The sequence below is a fragment of the Henckelia pumila genome, chromosome 2, assembly GCF_033568475.1.
Source record: "Henckelia pumila isolate YLH828 chromosome 2, ASM3356847v2, whole genome shotgun sequence".
Classification (NCBI taxonomy): Eukaryota; Viridiplantae; Streptophyta; class Magnoliopsida; order Lamiales; family Gesneriaceae; genus Henckelia; species Henckelia pumila.
The window spans coordinates 17934050-17953038 of NC_133121.1; the positions used below are offsets into that span (position 1 = coordinate 17934050).

At 35.7% G+C, this 18989-nt stretch overlaps 3 protein-coding genes across 4 annotated transcripts; 1 reads left to right on the plus strand and 2 right to left on the minus strand.

Moving 5' to 3' along the window:
• Window positions 1–592: 592 nt before the first annotated feature.
• On the minus strand, window positions 593–7824 carry LOC140881158 (methyl-CpG-binding domain-containing protein 6-like). The gene is made up of 3 exons (XM_073286229.1): window positions 7471–7824; window positions 2211–2309; window positions 593–932 (listed from the first exon to the last, which is right to left on the minus strand). Exons 1-3 carry the CDS (start codon window positions 7738–7740, stop codon window positions 843–845), a joined length of 459 nt encoding a protein of 152 aa, XP_073142330.1. The 5' UTR covers window positions 7741–7824; the 3' UTR covers window positions 593–842.
• A 1616-nt stretch (window positions 7825–9440) lies between these two features.
• Window positions 9441–13060, plus strand: LOC140881157 (bifunctional nitrilase/nitrile hydratase NIT4B). Its single transcript, XM_073286227.1, has 5 exons — window positions 9441–9645; window positions 10077–10256; window positions 11372–11665; window positions 12039–12320; window positions 12460–13060. Exons 1-5 carry the CDS (start codon window positions 9498–9500, stop codon window positions 12606–12608), a joined length of 1053 nt encoding a protein of 350 aa, XP_073142328.1. The 5' UTR covers window positions 9441–9497; the 3' UTR covers window positions 12609–13060.
• An 879-nt stretch (window positions 13061–13939) lies between these two features.
• Window positions 13940–16567, minus strand: LOC140884964 (uncharacterized protein At5g41620-like). Of its 2 annotated transcripts, XM_073291874.1 has the most exons (3): window positions 16477–16567; window positions 16011–16064; window positions 13940–15389 (listed from the first exon to the last, which is right to left on the minus strand). In XM_073291874.1, exons 2-3 carry the CDS (start codon window positions 16059–16061, stop codon window positions 14130–14132), a joined length of 1311 nt encoding a protein of 436 aa, XP_073147975.1. In that variant the 5' UTR covers window positions 16062–16064; window positions 16477–16567; the 3' UTR covers window positions 13940–14129. The 2 variants fall into 2 exon arrangements, with proteins under 2 accessions (XP_073147975.1, XP_073147976.1); XM_073291875.1 differs by lacking the exons at window positions 16011–16064; window positions 16477–16567 and adding an exon at window positions 15520–15553.
• Window positions 16568–18989: the final 2422 nt, after the last annotated feature.

Here is an 18989-nt window from a genome sequence, read left to right on the forward strand (position 1 = left end):
GAATTTATAGCTTTTTAGCTTTTGCTTTTAGCTACACTTTCAAATAAAAATAAAAATATTTTAATATTTATTCAAACGCCAAAATAGCTTCTAATTTTTTAGTAAAAGTACTTGTAATGTTTGAGATTGTTTCCAAAAAATGTTTATGCATTTTTTCTTCGCAAAATTTTGATACGCCAAAATCGTTTCTGATTTTTTTTATGAAAGCACTTGTAATGTTTGAGAAGCATTTTTTGGAAGCTGAAACACTTTTTTAAGTTACAGATTCTGTATCCAAACTAACAAATACTTTAATCTTTAAATTTTCATTCAAAAATTTCCCATACTCTTTTTCCATGCTTCATTTCTGCAACATCAACATAACATAATGATTGAAACATAGTTAAAATTACGTTGTCATTCACTGAAAACATTATTTATTATTTACTTTTTGCAACAAAACTTTCATATAACCGTTGAGAATTTATTTCCAAATATTATCCTACAGTATTGATTCCACACTATTTACCGAATTTTTTTTTAAACATAACCTAGATTGGTTGCAATTGTCTGCCACAAATCTAACTTAGGGACGTAATTCTTCTCCCCTGATCGTGAATAAAATTGTGCATCGGGCTGAAAGTCTATTTATGCTGATGGGTTTAACAAACTCACATATAATTTAAAAGATTTCCTACAGATTTCAATCAAATATTCGTCCTATATAAGCTGTCCAATAGAAGATAATTTGAATTTGATGCAGGAAAAAGAACTATAATGTTCGTCCATGAACCGATGAAAGGGTAGGCCAACACACAGTTCAAGTCGACAATGACGCAGCGCAGCAATGTTCGAGCACCATTTCATGTCCTCTGCGGTGAATTTGCTTGAACATTGTTCAGGATATCTGATGGTATGCTGCTAGGCTTTTTCGATTTTTTGCTCCCAGAAGGCTGCAAGAGATGTAAGATGGATCAAGTAAAGCAAAGCATGCTACGAAACATAGCGGGAACAAGACCATATTTTTATGCATGGTTAGAGTTGTCAAAATGCGATAGGTACGTCGGGTTGCCCCGCTCCGCTCCGCCCCGCCATACAAAATAGGTGGGGTTGGATTGACAATTTTTCAACCCGTCTAAAAGGTGGGGCGGGCCTAATAGTGGGTTGTGGTGGGTTGCAAGTAGAACCGTCAATTCGGGTTAGGCTCGTCGGTCGGTCTACCTCGTCACACAATTTAAGTGGATTGGGTTAAAAAATTTTCAACTAAACTAAAGGCGGGGCAACCCGCGACAGGCTTGGAGAAAAAAATTTAATTTATCTTTTTTTACTTTATGGTAATATATGTATTTTTTAATGAAAGTTGTGAATTTTTTTGTATTAATTACTTTATATAAAATTTACACGTATAAAATCAATAATTAAAAATTTTATTAATATGTTTCTATTAATATTTGGGGAAATAAGTTTTTTAGTCCAGTAACTTTATCCCCTTTAAGTTTTGGTCCATTAACTTTTTCGATGTGGATTTTTGTGCACTAACTTTGCATTTTCAGTGTTTTTTGGTCCAACTGCATACGTGTCAGCTTTTAATTGGTCCACATCATCATTTTGGACCAATCAGAAGCTGACACGTATGAAATTGGAACAAAAAACACTGAAAATGCAAAGTTAGTATACCAAAACTCACATTGGAAAAGTTAATGGACCAAAACCAAAACATGGACAAGTTAATGGACCAAAAAAATTATTTTCCATAATATTTATTTATGAAATGAAACTTATAATTTATAGTAATTTTATTTTTATTTATTTATTTTTATTTGTGTTGAGCCAACCAGCGGGCCGACCTGCCTAACCCGCAACCCACCTTGGGTTGGGTTGGGTTGAAGATTTCTGGCCCGTCGGGATGGGGGGCCGGCCCGCCCTCGACCCGCCAAACAGTGGGGTTTTGGCGGACCGGCTTACTCCGCCATGAGTTGACCCCGTCTGACAGCTCTAGTGCGGGTTGGCCCGTTAAAATCCGTCAAATTACACGTAGACCTGCTGGGTTGGCTTGCCCCGCCGCCTGAAATAGGTGGGTTGGGTTGGGTTGGGTTGGTGTTTTCCCAACCTATCTAGAAGGTGGGCCGCCCCACCCCGCCTTATGGTGGGTTGCCACCGGTGTACAACATTTGAAGGACGGAATTGTAAAGTGGGTATCGGAATTAAAATTAAAATTAAAACTCACTAACCACGTTATCGGCGTTTCTCTTAAGCTTCTTGCCTGTTCCAAGAAAGTGGAGCACTTCATGTTTGGAACGAAATTTGCGTCCCGATGGATCAAAGAAGTACTGCATATGCCGGATGTTAGTCACAAATAGCCATCGACATAGTTGACAGCATGCATTTAGAAATGCATAAGAAAAGGCATTGCCTACGAAAAAACATGTGAAATAGATAAAATGACTGAATACTTTTGGAACACAAAAGAAAGTGTATCATAGGAAATCATGAATAATTGTTTGCAAAATAATAGCACTAAAAATGAATTCAACAACGGATTAGAACATCTAAATAAAAATGAACTCAACAACGGATTAGAACATCTAAATAAAAATGAACTCAACAACTTATTAGAAAATTTAAACCTAATTGCAAAATGTAATTTTCTCCAAGGATGACATAGTTTCAGGAGGGGAAAGGACGCAGCCTAAAACAAATACAGAAAAACATTTTATTATTGTATAGACTCGATCATTTTCTTAAAACAGTCCCATTTTCAAGTTGCTCGCCATTCAGGTGGATCCTCTATATGTCAAAAGGGAACTTGAAACGAAACGACAGTAATTGTCGACACATGCATAAGAAATATAGAGCAGAAGGACCTTTAATATAAGCAGCACTTTTCTTAAACTACATAAAGTAACAATTTAAAGAAATAAGAATGACATGGATCAACACATACCGGCATTCATAACTACTGAATGGCTCATATTGCACCATGAACAAAAGAGAGAATAGTCATCGACTGAAATATGGTATACACAACCTACGTGGTTAGCTCTATGACATTTCTTGCAGGCACTATCTTATGAAACAAAATTCTGCCAAAGACACCATAGTCTTGACTCTTGTGTATGTTTTAACATAACTGTCACCAAACCTTGTTATATTAGATCTGATTTCCCAGTAAAATATTTGAGAAGAGGCAATCATTGCAGTGCTGATCTCTATCATCAAATAAAGTATTACCCGGTAAGTAGTGTTGGTGATCACATCTCAAGTTGGATTTACCATAATAACAGGTGATTAAAAAAGTAACATAATCAAATATTAAGAAAAGGGAAAAACATCAACATCTATAAATGCGACCGAGCCTCTACCTTAAACTTTAGAATCAAAATAGTGCTCTAAACAAACTTGTAGGTCAACATCTCGCAGTAAACTCCCCACTTGCTCAGTAACAAGAATAGGATTACAACTTAGAGCAACCTTAGAACTCCAAATCAGTCAAATAAACTCATGTAAGGCAGTGGACAGCAGGACCAACAAAGTCTTTTCTCTAATACAAACCAAAATTCTAAATTGTCACCAAAAACATGACACATTTAAACCTTTCAGTATAAATAATTTTTCATATTTACAAGGAGAAACTGACACGTATTTATAGAGTTTTAATTAAGTTATGTTTATCATTTGCAAATGTCAGCACTTATGAAGTCCATCCTTCAACTTGCTAAAGTCTTAGGCAAATTTTATGTAAAAATGTAAAAAAAGAAAATTACATTCAATGAGAAATAATAGATTTTTGGTTTTCAAAATATCAGTAGAAAAGAACTTTATGGAAGGAGAACACATGTTCTTCATCAGGCACAAAAATCACATTTAAAATCTATCCAATGAACAAAACATAAATGCAAACAGAATTCATACGAGTGTATATAAGTGCATATATGAAAAATATTGAGTAAATCCCATATTTTAAATATATATCTTTTACTTTTCAAAATATATATATCTTTTACTGCAAAAAAGATGCAACAGATCTATATCTTTCGTGAACAAAAAACTGAGGGAAATCGCCTTATCAGCATTTTAGCTGTATTCCTGGAGGACCAGACTTCAAAACTGATTCTCCAATCTCCAGCCATGGGGAACCAATTTGGAACGCTCACCTAATAAGCTAAGAATAAAAGAGATTTTAGTCCTGTGTCAGGGTGATTCAACAGAAATCTAGCTGTTGTTAGCTCCATGGAATGTGGAACTTATCCTCATCGAGACAGGTCAACGACTTATGCTAGGCACATCATCAAGTATGCAACGAATCGGTCCTGAAACTCCATTTCTAGACTCTTCTGGGTTTTGCTTGAAGTTTTCAACAATACTGTAACAAAACAGGACTAAAATCTGTTCCTCTTCTGGCATTAGGAGTTCCACAAAAGTGAAAAGATAAAGATGGTTAGATTCTCACAGGGAACAAGATGGCCAAACACAATGATTAGGGGAAGTGAGAGAATAAGCTGACAAGAAGAGCCCAGCAATAAAGTTCTTGCTGTAATGTTCAAAATAATTTATTCAAGCCACTAAGGGCCTGCAGGTATTGTAAAGTCCTAGAGTATAAGAATTTTGATATTCCAGGTCAGATGCAATAACTGTGAATCCTAACTGTACTGATTAGAGCAAGAATCACAAGATTAATTGCAAGATACAACCAATAGTAGGCGTGCTAAGGGAAGACCCATGTACTCGTCAAAAATATTCACAAAGCAGTTGTAATTGGTGAGTATGGTCAAATTCATGTAGCAGATAAAGATTGCAAGAAGCAAGGCTCGCTAAGGTAGGGCTGTTGCAGAGGCCACACACTTCAATGGCAGTGCCATTCCTGAAGTATTTATGCTCATCGCAGTGAATTCTCAGTGCATAGTGTCCATGGTTTTGAGCCAATTCATGACTAAGACCGCATCAAATTCCCCGAGGTTGAGAATAAAAAATTCCATACAAAAAACTTGGCTTTCCAAGCTAAGAAGCACGTCCAGGAAGGCCCCAGAACAACCTAAACATTTGTCATGACAAATGACAACGATGACGCTTACAGCCATTCCTTGGTGCACGTGGAGTCCCAATCGTGCGGTCAATGAAGTATCCAAGAAATAGTGAGTACTCCTTGAATCAATAAGAATCGGGATAGAAGTTTGCTGAATAAATCCAAAACTTGCATTGTTTGGACCCGCCACATCCTACTAAGCACATGTATGTAAATTTATGGATCATTCAGGATTTCTGTCTCAAGTGGATCAACTGGCTTGTCTGCACTCCTTTCAAAGCTAAATAACTGCATTAGTAACGAGGTGTATAAACCTCGTCACAGTTAAAACATAGTCTGCGTGAGCATCTTTATTCTATTTCTGTGTGAGATAATTTTTTTTTTACTAATGGCGAACGAGGTGCTGGTGTGATACGCCAAGTGGGTGGGGTTCAATCTAGCCTCCGTTCATACAATCTAGCAAGACTCGTCGCAATCCACTTCCATCGTAATACGTTCTTCCACTAAAGAATATTTGAACTTCTGGTTAGCTGGCAAGAATCCCGACTCGTGCAAATAATTGTCCAAACCGCCACTATCAGTGTTCGACGGAGCCTTGTTAGCGTAGTTCCCCCCAAATGAAAAGCGGCAAGGCCCACTTTCTCTTCCTCTGGAATGCATTAGCAGAAAAACTGTTCGCAACGCTGGAGCCAACCTAGCAGATTGTTTTGGCTATTGTAGCATGGGACATCAATCTTAAAGAATTTAGGGATGCCGATGGTCCCTAACTAGCGAGCGGGCCAGGAACGGGGTTCTGGTCTGGTGCGGCTCTGATATGGCTCTCATGATTGCCTGTGTGGTTAGTGGTAGAGTGAAAGCTAACAGTACCAGTTGTTCAGCCAGTTCATGGTGGTGGCGTTCTGATGCAGCCTTGTCATCCTTGTACAACTATAAGAAAAACCTCAAATTCCTGCTGAAATCCTTGCAATTCACCCATAACACTGGTCTCTGATGCCAATTTGCTACATCCCCTTAAAACGGATCGAGTTATGGGTCTTGTAAATGGTTGAACCACAAAGTCAGCGATCTCCTTTTTGCTTGTTTGATTTTCGGCCTTAACAACCTATTATGTGAACACGTGATCGAGGCTCCTTGGAGAGAACCTCGCGATCTCATATTCAATATATTTTTGTAAGAATGCAACGGTAAAATTTTATTCATGAATTCCTTCAATAAATACAAAAAACTGTCCCTCATTCATGTTAAAGAAAAAATTCAAAATCTGCTAACCAATAGAAATAAAGAAAGATAACATCCTATTTTATTGTAACAAAACATAATTGACGATAATTTATTCAAAGAGAGAGAAATTAAATAGTATCCCAGACTTGGAGAGTTCTTGAATTTCCCATGCGTGTAGCATTTGTAAATAATTTCCTCTTTGGCCGATGGGTTCGGATCCTTGCTGGGATGGTTTATGGCCAACAAGGGCACAAGTTATTGTTTTGAGCCTTTGCAAGGACAAATTATTTGGATATGTATAATGTATTGCACACGTTTAGTACACAACAAACTTGGCCCGACAATTAATATTTTATTTGTTTATTTCTGAAATTTTGGCTTCAAGACACGATATAAAATAGGCACCATTTACTGCCGTTAACATAAACAACAGAGGCTGCAAGAAAGGGTAACCTACATACAAATACAATAAGTTCCATATTTTTCCTCGAGTTGCTAAATGGAAAATTTCATTCTTAAGATCACCATGACTTATTGCCACAATAAAGGGGCCCTCTATTTCCTATAACAAGCAAGCACGTCATTCTCAAGTTAAAGCAAGAATTTGCAAATTGAATTTTTCATAATTTTAGATGGTTATTTTGGAATGAGATAACCACCAGATATGTGGAGTTAATGTTAAAGCCAATCTGAATTTGTCGAAACATTTTTCTAAATGGAATATTGGGCATTACAAAAACAATACTACAGAATAAAAGTGCCGAAAGAAGACACAAACACACATTTTTCTTTTAGTTGAAAATGTCATCAATTTGCCCAACTACTGAAAAGGAAAAAATCAGTTACCTATAGAGGCCAGGCAAGGATTTTACCATAATGTTTCACCAATTTATAGAGTTCTACCAACAGTTAGTTAATAACAAATTGCATAACTGTGTGTTCTAGTCAACAAATTCTTGTTTATCCCGACTACTGCCCAGAATCGAACAAGCTCGGTAACAAACATAACTCAAGATTGAACAAGCTTATCACTTAAAACTTGGCAGATTTGTGGGTATTCAAGAAACTTATATGTTTCCCATCAATTCAATATATAGCCAAAGTCTATTTACATTCTCGGTTAGAACCCACAGTCGAGCAGTAACAGAAACCTACACTTGTAGAAGGAACAAAAAAAAAAAGAATGCACAAAAATTACAAACGAATCATACGAGACAAAAGCAACGGTAGAAGCAAAGAAACCATACTCTGTCAATAAGTCCAGTAGAGGCGCCAGAGGTGCGAACTCTCAAGTCAATCTTCCAGTCCTCCGGCAGCCATTCGGGCTTCTTGGCCATTTCCTCCATGCTCCGCCTCTTCACCACCTTGGTGGTCGGCTCCGCCAAATCATCATCTGGAGCCACCATGGAAATTGGTACCGCGTCGATGACGGGCATCGATTCAAAGCCGCCTTCCATTGGATGACGCTGGTCCTCCGGTCCGGGTCGGGTCGGATTAGGATATTCGGGTTGCGGCATGGCAATCTCTGCTGAAAGGGTGCGAAATTTGAACAAGCAAACAAAATGAAAAGAGTGAGATTTTATTATTACTCCATAAATAAATCAAACAGTGATAAATAAAATTAAATGCTTCAACACCTGTGAATTATATATGTATGCACTGGACTTGGGGGTAGAGTAGAGATATATAACCATATTTAGTCCCTTTTGAATTGCAAATGCGATTTTCACCCCCCATATTTTTAAAAATAGCCAAATGTAGTCCAGGGACGAATAATGTGGGGAATAGGCCTAAAAATAGGTATTATTTTGGGCTTTTACTCCAATCACAAGGGTGAGGCCTGAAATTGGATCATTTTTCGAATTTTTGACACTTCCCCGACTAATTTGAGAAATTACTTGAACAAAATAAATTATTTTGGGTTTTTTTTTTTTTGAAATAATTTTTTTATCCAATTAATTGTCTCATTTTTTGTTTTGGTTAATTTATTTTTTTGATTTTGACACAATAACTTTTGAATTTTAGCTATTTTGGTTAATCTAACATCATAAAGTTCTTTTTTTTTATGGGAAAACGTTGATTATTGCCAAAAAAAATTTGTGAAATTTTGATTTCGGAGGAAAATTAATTTATTTGAAAGTGATTTAATATTTTAAAAAATAGAACAAATCAAACAAACTTCAATTCTTGTTTTCATTGCATCGTAACAATTTAATGTTTGTGACATCAAAATGTGTTTTATCCATCACCTAATCATCGTATTTTGGTGAAAATTGAATATTTCGATCGTAGATAGACCGAAATAACCGAAATTCATAAACTGTTTTACCAAGATCAAAAATTAAAATAATGAACCAAAACAAAAAAATAAATAAATTACCTGACCAAAAAAATTATAAAATGTTTTCCCCTATTTTATGGAGACATGTTGCACTTAAAGATTTTATTGTCGATGATAGTTCGTGAATACCCTTTAATTTTGTATTCTTTCTTTTCATAGTATGTCACGATTAATGTTTTTTTGACATTTAAACAAACAAAGGTAACTTTGTCTTATAAGAGGACATTCTTGAATCATTGAAAGATATCGGCTAATGTGCATAATTATCAGTCGAATGATATCCGAATTGTCAAACCAATAGAAAAGTTTCGAGTGTACCAACCAGAGATTCATATATTTCCAGCTTGAGTTCTACAAATAGCTTGTGTGTTATACCAACCATATTAAAACCTTTTTTAGGATGATTATCTCGAATAGATAGTTATCCAGCTATATCTTGGAAAAAAAGAGGTTCAGCTAGATGTTGTCCCCAAAACTACTAAACCAAAAAAGAATAATGCTAGAGGTACAACCAATATACAGTACAACGATATTTACAACAATTATATCGTGATATTTTGCTATTATCTTGTGACATTTTGATATGATATCGTGAGATTTTGTATTCAATGTATTGTGAGATTTGATAAATTAAAATTTTATATTGAATTTTTTGTGGTGTAAAAATTGATGTACAAATTTGGTTGTACATATAGCATTGCTCCCCAAAAAATGTGCTCCTAATTTCTGTTGAGTTTGTAAATTGGTACATTAAATAATAATGATTAGATTTTTAATTTATGATTTGTATAAAATGTATTTGAATAATAAAGCATACATAATTGTACCCATATTACATATAGCCTGAGCAATTTTATTTTTAAATTTTTTTTTTTTAAAAGAGCATTTTCCTTTAAAACTTCGTTGCAGATTACCTAAGGCTAGAAAAGAAACATGGATTTGATTCCAAGTTCAGCTGTGAGTGAAGGACCACTGTTTGCAGAGGTGGACATGGGCGGTGCCGATGCTTCTGGGCCGCCGACCGTTCGCGCCACCGTGGTTCAGGCCGCCACCGTCTTCTACGACACCGCCGCCACTCTTGGTTGCCTCCGTTTCAACTTCTTTTCATTTTTCTTGACAATTGGATTCATTTGCTATTTGGGTTTATAATCTTGATGCTTTTATTTTTGTATTATGCATGTTCATGTTTGGCTGGTGTGGGAAATTTACGATGGGGGGAAATTATTATTTTCAGTTGAAATAGTATTGATGAGGTTTATAATCGGAATAAGGTTAAGTTTTTGGTGTCAGCACCTCGTATTGAGTTCGCGGAAGGGGGGAAAATGTCGCATTTCAAATGTAACTTACACTAGAAAACCCGTGAATTTCCCTTTAGACTAAAATCCGTGGCTTGCTGCACCTGATGGGAAAGGGATAGGGCAGACACTGTGCTTCTTGTTTCATGTGTAAGAAACTTCTGCCCTTTGGAATTTGCTGAGTGAGAGTACTGAAAATGCTTGATTGTTCTGATAGATAAAGCTGAGAGGCTTCTAGCTGAAGCAGCATCATATGGATCTCAGTTGGTTTTGTTTCCGGAAGCATTTATAGGTGGCTATCCCCGTGGATCAGATTTTGGTGTTACAATTGGCAACCGGACGGCCAAGGGTAAGGAAGATTTCCGAAAATATCATGCTGCTGCTATCGATGTTCCTGGTAAGAATCTTTAGCATCCATACTATCACATAATGGCTGTCTTGATTTCGTGAGTCCACTATCAATACAGTTTTCTGCCTTGCATTTTCTGATACTATACCATAAGATTAGCTTGACTGCTGTTGAAGCATTGAAATTGAAGTCGTAGGTGACATAGATGTCGGCAGAATGTGGGGATTTGCTGAAGAATTTGAATTGAGATTTCTGCAGCATGAAACCTTTACTGCCTAGGGATATTGACCAAGTTATGGGATGGTGTATCGGTTGTTTGTTAAGATCTGTGATACTCTTGTCTTGGATGATCTTCGTCCCTTTTTCACTATCGTGATGAATTTGAGTAGAGGCTCGTTAATGAGAGAACTCTGGATCTTGTAGCAATATTTAGGAAGCAATTCTGTGTTTTATGGATATTCACTTGCATTTATACCCAAGTTCTGGCCAATAAAAAATATCCCTGAAATCAAGCCTTCCCATCCTATTTCTTTCCTCATTTATTCGCATGGGATAATGAGTTATCATTATTTTTAAACAAATGGATAAACAGAAATAAATAAAATAGGTTAGAGTTCAACAGGAAGAAGTAACAAGTTTCCAGAATTTCCCGTGCTGAAATGCTGATTAGTCACATCTTTTAACATGGCCAGGCTAGCTATCGGGCCTATATAGGTCTAGGCAAGTGTGTGCATCCTTTGTGACCATTACAGAAACTTATAATTAGCTAGAGTAACTCTGCTGTACAACCATCAGTGATGATTCTTGCTTAGGTTGGTGAAGTTATATAAAAAGGTTCATTGGTGGATACACTCATTTTCGTTACACCCAGAGTGTTATTTTTAGGTGTTGTTTGCAACCTCTAAAAAAGTGATTCTCCATTTGTCTTTCACAACTTAATGTAAAAAGTTGTTACACCAAACATATCACAAGATATATATGTTTTTTTAATTTTTTTATACACATGGATTTTGTGTCTTAATGAAAAAAAAGGGTTTATTTTAAATAAACCCTTGAGATCTCGTACCAAGCACGTAATGTGTATATCTTAAGAGAATGTGGCTGCAAGTTAGCTCTGAGTTTCTGGGACTGGAGTTTTTATGAAAATATGATTTTCGTTTCAGGTCCTGAAGTTGATCGTTTGGCTGCTATGGCGGGAAAATATAAGGTGCATCTAGTGATGGGTGTTATCGAGAGAGACGGATATACTTTGTACTGCGCCGTTTTGTTTTTTGATTCTCAAGGTCGTTATCTGGGAAAGCATAGAAAAGTCATGCCAACAGCACTAGAGCGCATAATTTGGGGTTTTGGCGATGGATCCACAATTCCTGTTTTTGAGACTCCAGTTGGAAAAATCGGTGCAGCAATTTGTTGGGAAAACAGGATGCCACTTCTAAGGACAGCTATGTATGCCAAAGGTCAGATTTTTTAGTGGTATTTATACTTTTCACTGTACGAAAATACGACAAAAAGACTGGCACTACACAGGACGAACCACTTGCCATTGTACCAAGATTTATAGTTGACAGTGACATTATAAGTCAAATCACTTAAACTATGAAGTAATCCAAGCGTCATATTTTGATAATTTTACCACGTAAACAGCCACTTGGATAATTGGATTAGCGCAGGGAATTGTAGCTCCCAACCATACTATGATACTGAGTCTGAGTATATAGTGTTCCACAGGCTAAAATGCTTTCTAAGTTACAGGCTTGGTCCACTCGATTTTCTAATATCATGATCTGCCAATCCACATATTGCTTGATTTCAGGATGGTGATGTTTTCAGGTGTTGAAATATACTGTGCACCCACAGCTGATGCAAGAAATGTGTGGCAATCATCGATGATCCACATTGCTCTGGAAGGTGGGTGTTTCGTTCTATCTGCCAACCAGTTCTGTCGAAGGAAAGATTATCCACCACCACCTGAGTACGTGTTTTCTGGCGTGGACGAAGATCTTACACCAGATTCTGTTGTTTGTGCTGGCGGTAGCGTCATAATCTCACCATCAGGAGCTGTGCTGGCAGGCCCAAATTATGAAGGAGAGGCGCTTATTTCTGCTGATTTAGGTAGGCCGTAGGCCTCCAATTTACAACTTTGATAATTGGTTTTGAGTTTTATCGAGTTTGGCTGCCTTGTGGTTTTTGCCAAGTGACCAAATGTATTCCTTTCAAGACGTTTCTTATCAAAATAACTTTATATATGCAGATCTTGGGGACGTAGTACGTGCAAAATTTGATTTTGATGTGGTTGGTCACTATGCTCGTCCCGAAGTTCTCAGTCTCGTCGTGAAGGACCACCACATGTGTCCTGTGTCATTCACTTCAGCATCTGGGAAATCTGAGACCACTCAATAGTGATGGTACATTTCTAACCCGTGGTGTTAAAACAATCAGGGGCTCTTAAAACTGAGATCATCCCCTGAATGACTTGTCTTCGATGTTAAGCTAGTTGCCCGGATTTATTTTCTTGATATATTGGAAATCATCCGTCTCCATGATATGGATTTTGATTGTGAATCCGATCATAGATATTAAAACCACAAAAGGAATGCTCCTAAACTTAAGGCTCTCGATTCCTTCGATTCATGCTTTCACCATGAAGCGTGCCTTGGTGCAGTTTAAAGGCTCATAGCGCATTCTAGCCACTCCTTAAATTTAGTTGCAGTGAATTCAAGATGAAATGTAAATTAATGATTTTTATTTTTACTTGCACGCTAGTGATCATTTGTTTTATTGTCAATACATTGGATGATACGTGATGTAATTTTCTTTACATATTTCAGATTATTGTAATCTAGCATTATGCATGTTATTGTGTTTAGAGTTAGACTCATTATGTCACTCTGTGAAATTTTCTTATTTAAAAAGTTGTGGGTTGGGAGGATATCCTCGCGCGCCAGCTGCTCGCCCCCCGTCCCTAGCGCAGATAGATACAAATATGTATGATCTTTGCGGGAGGCATTCGGAATCTAGGGACTCCTTATTATAATGTCACAGTGAAGTATATGATTTTTTGTAGAAGTTTGAATGTCCCTTACTATGTTGATAAAAACATCAAGTTGAATCCAATTCCAATTCCAGCTGTAGTCACCAATGATTTGAATGCATGTGACCTGAATAAATAATAATCCAACACTATTTTCTTTAATTCTTTATTTACAACAATTATTGGGTATCAGCAGTCAAAACAAAACCATTTTCTTTATTCAGTAAACAAAACATGCATGTAACAACATCCAGTGCCTAATTAATAATATAGGGGTGAGCTGTCAGTGATCGTTCTTTCTATATTCTTTCTATAGAATCTTGACAAGCACATTATATGTTTTTTACATTCCATTTCCTTTTAAATTTTCTGAGATCACAAATATTATAGTACTATCGACTTCCTCCGTCCTCCTTTGGCGAAAATGATATATCAAACTGACAAAGAATATATTGTATAATGAAGTTCATCACAAATATTTTGAAGGGAGATAGTAGTGAGATCGATTGCGTAAGGATTGGAAAATTAATGTCAATTGGATGGGTACAAACTTGTGGGTGATTGTAGCCTTGTAAAATCTGACAAGCAGAAGACACACAGAGAGACTATGTCATGCATAAATTATATGGGGCCATTAAAACTAGGCCATGTTGCAAGATGACAAGAAAAGCATCACAATTTGAATGAGCTTTTCAATTATTTGAGTGACACCTATCGAGAAAAATGTAACATCCAAGTGTATATACTTGTGTTTTTTTTATGGAACAAAATTGGATCTACGTTCTTGGACGCAAGATGATTTAATTTCTACCCTTTCCCAATAGAAATATTAGCATACATTAAATAAGATGATCTCGCTGAAACGAGTCGAAAACGTCGTCGTATCATCGCTATACTTGGCATGCCACCCTCTCCATGTCTTTCGAAGAAACAACATGACTTTGTTGGGCTGGATCATCCAAGTCTTGAGATGCTGTTGCATTAATTCTTGAACAAGAAACAATGTGATCCCTTAGATCTTTGATCATGTTGTACCTTTCGAGTTCGTCTTCCATACTTACTTTCCAAGACTGTGATGCAAATTCGAACAACCCTCTGTTATCAAACACCTCCAAATCCCCTTGTTTATTGGTACTAAATTCCCACTCTGTACTCTTGTCTGTTTCTGTACAAATGGCTGGTTTCTTGGTTCCATCATTCTTAACTGCACAACTCCACTGGAAACTCTTACTCATGTCGTCCACGACGTCTAGTTTGATGGAATGTGGATCATCTGCACACTCTTCTTTACGTACTTCTTCGATGTTTTCTTGATCATTGGATTGGAATTTGCACAATCCAGGCAAAGTTTCCCTCAAATACACCTCAAGTTCCTTGATCTTATCAAATGTTGGAGAGGCCTTGTCTTGTTTTTCAGTTTTCTTGAACTGCAAATAGGCCTCAAGCTCATCCCTCAACTCATCAAGAACTGCATTTTTCTCCTCAAATTGATACTTGGCTTCCGAAAGCTTCATCTGAACGCGTTCCTCGCGTAATATATCAGCTAACTGCAGCATCTCCCTCTCTTTTTCGACCTCTTGTCGAACTTTATCAGACCGCCTCTTTATTTGCTCTACCACAGCCCTGTCTTCTCCTACGCCCCGAGCCATTTCCTCGCATACTTGCTCCAGAAGTTTACGCCCCCTCTTCTCACTCTCAAGATCCTTGCTTGCCACAGATAGAGAAGCCTTCATTCCTGCAAGTTCGCCCCCGAGTTTCTTGTTCAATCTCTCAGTTTGTCGCCTCAACTTCCTCTCTTTACTGAGCTCTCCAGAGATGCACTTAATGGCACAGTGTATCCTATCTTCTTGTTCGATTTTCCAAATCCTTTTTTCCTCTTGAAACTGCTTCAAGATCAGATCAATTTCGCCCCTTTCCGAGCTTTTTTCTTTGAATAACTTGTTGACTTGTGTACAAGCCCTATCAAGCTCAAACTGCAGAGCTGAGACAAGCGATAAACTCGCCGAAGTTTGATGTTCAAGGCGCCAAATGCGACTCAATGCTTTGAGCAGTTCTTTAGATGTTTCCAGGGAGTGAATCAAGTCTTTGAGTCGATTCTTGGATGCGATTCTGCGTCCACGTGGACTCTGCGAATGATCATCCTGCATTGCCTTGTTTGATGACAATTGACAAATTATATCACTATACAAGAATCAAGATTTTGATCTAGATTTCGAAATATAAAATTAGTAAATACCCGAAACTATATATCAATGCAATTCAAATTTTAAAAACGTATACCGTTTAATATTCGCAGGATAGGATCAAAATCTTCTTGTTGTACATATAGAAACGCTGCAACTCAAATATTTGAAACTATATAACGGTCGAATCCTGATGTTGTTTGCGAATCTTATACTTTCAGACAAATTACATGTAAAACGGACATTATTTCGAGTGACAGATACCACCAAATTACACAAGTTGAACAAAGCTTACAAATACATGATGATATGTGGCTTGGAGACAGCACTGACATATTGTTTTTGAGGTGGTGCCCATTGGAAAACCGGAACATGTTCTAAGTTGTAATAAGGTAAACTTATGTTTTTGTCCATTTCTTGGTGGGGGGAGTGGCTTCAAAAGTCCTAATGCATTTAAAAGCACATGATTTTACAGAATGACTTTGAATATCTTGCACATCAGACACAATATTTCTACGTTATCGGCGGAAATTACATTTTTAGCCCTTCGTCAAGAAAAAAATACCAAAAGATTTTCATTCACCATACCTCAAACAAGCACTTGCAAGGAGAATGAGTGCTCCCTTTTGATGGATCCATTTTCTGCAAATTTCACACAAAGAACACAAATTTAGTGTACATGGATGGATAAATCAAGAATCTAGTAGCTTAGAGATCGCATTTCTTCATTAATTTACCCTTGTATTCTCCAATATACCTATGTTTTAATTTGAATAAATCAAACAAATTATACATTCAATATAATGACCGTGTACTGATTAATTTGATGTATGATCTTAGACTAATATTTCTTTGATTTATGACTCATTTTCGTAAATCATTTTTTGAACATCTGACACAAACGAACATCAATGTATGAATCCCATTTATGTTAGAGTGAAAATTAAGGTGAAACTGATACAGAGATTAGAGCCAAAAATATTCCATCAAATCCCAAAAAATAGGCTAAAGTGATTTAAATTCCTTCTAAAGCACGAGCAAGTTTTGGACTTACCTTTTTTTAAATGTGGTGTTGGGAATGATGGCATGCAAATCTTTTGAGGCCCTTCTACATAATTAAGCTGTGATTTTCAAACATGTGGAGAGGGGAAAGAATATAAATGTCTGAAAAAAAAAAAAGTTGCAAATGGCTTGATGTCTAATTGTGAGGAGCCTTTTTTTTGTGTGTGTGGAGAGACAACCACAATAGTCTCAACAAGTGAAGTTGTTGAAAATTTTTCTTGGATATATATGCATATACATACATACACATTTATATATATATATATATATATATATAGTTGATCTTATGAGCAATCACCCATGTGTTAATCGCTGGGGTGATGCTACCTATTAGATGCACTGTATGGATATAGATGTATGTATATATAAATGTGAAGTCTATTGTAAAAACAGTAAAATCGAAAATTTTAAAATGTATAAAATACCGCTTTATTGTAAAGTTTCATTTTTTAAAAGAAGAAAAAAATTAAAGCTTTATTTTTCTCTATTTTATTAAAAGAGATTATATTGATTATAATTGCTTTTTAGTCTATCAAATTGATTACATTAAAAACAAATTTTTCATAAAATTATCCAGTTTCCCTTTAAATAAAAAATGAGGTGTTTCCATTAATAAAGAAGTTGGTACATAATTTAGAAAAATTAAAAATTAAAATCATAGAATTCTTTAATGCCAATTAACATGGTGGGCCACTATTTCAATAAATACCGATGGCCTCAGTCAAAGATAAATGAGATTAGGTGCATTCCAGTTAAGGGTCCTTTAGTTTTGTTGATGAAATAATATTGTGTAGATATATAATATTATGATAATTGAAAATATAAATAATTATAATAAGTTTGCTTTGATTGATTAAATTTAGAATAAGATAATGAATTAAAACTGTTATTTTTTTAATAATATAAATAAAAACTGATAAAAAGATAGCAGTGGGATAAATAATCTAAACACAAAATTGCAACCAAACATTCTTTTATTGGATTATAATATTAATCCAACTAAGCAGAACATTATAACATTTCCTCTTTTAGTAATCTTCGTTTAATCAACATAATAATTTCGGTCAACAGAAGAATACGCTCTTTTCATTAAATTAAATTAAATTAAATTAAATAAACATGGAATATAGTGTCCGTATGTGTTACCATGTGAATCAATTTCATACTAAATCATGAAATGATTAATAGGTTTAAACTTAATTGTCCACACTAACAATGACGGACCCAGGATTTTTAGTCTACCCGGGCTAAAATTATAAGCCCTCGTATCATTTAATATTTTGATTGAACTACCCGGGCTACCACCAAATTAAACCAAAATTATTCAAAAATTTTATATACAAAATTCAAAAAAAAAAATCGGGCCCACTCGGGCTATAATGTGGTTCCGCCCTTGTACACTAAGGCCATCTCCAACCATAAACACTATTTTGGTGCAAATTTTGCACTAAAATACTAATTTCTGCACCAAACACAACATCCATCTTCAACTCATTTACATCAAATCTTACACCAAAAAAAATATTCTCGGAATAGTCTCTTTATTTTACCTATATTAATTCTTATCATTTATTTAATATCTACAAATTTAACAATATAATTAATATTTTCATTATATAAATAATATTTTATTATTAATAAACGTAAATAATATACAAAAATTATTAAAAATTATTTAATTATTATTACATTAATTAAATTATAGATAATATGAAAATTTTATTTTTAAAATTGATAAATACGAATACAATTTCAAACATAATACGAATATAAAACGGATACAACTTCAAACATAATATGGATACAATACAAATACAACTTTAAACATTTGAACGACTATATTCATCCCACAAATTATCAATTAAAGCATTTTATAGTGCAAAGTGAGCATCTTTGTCTTTTTTTTTTATATCGACCGAGAAATTCTTGAAATTTTATATGCTCATCGACAATCATTTCTACGTCCGGAGCTGATGTTTCTCTCGCATCTTGAATGAGTGCACTGAGATCACGTTTGTCTTAGATAATCATGTTGTACATTATGATCGATACATGATGCCATTATGGGGCTAATTACATCCACACCCCCTGTGAAAAGTCTAAAAGACATAAAACCCCATGTGTAAAATTAATAGCATGTAAGACCCTATGTTTTAAAAAAATTAGCATAAAAACCCCTATGAGAGGGTATAAATGTGACCGAGTTTGTATAACATAGGGGTGAAATGTGCTACATTTTAAAAAACTGCGGGATGCATTAGCCTATTAATATTTTTAAGGGATTTTATGCTTTTTAGACTTTTCACAGGGGGTGTGGATGCAATTAGCACTGCCATTATGTCATGTAAATGACGTTTCTCTTCCAACCACATGCTGGGGATGCCATAGTTGAAAATCTTGATTGAAAAACGCCAAATGCACGCACAACATCTTTTCTGCAAGATTCTTGCTTCATTGCAAAAAAAAAAATTTTCGAACCAAGTGGATCATGAATGTTTTGCACAA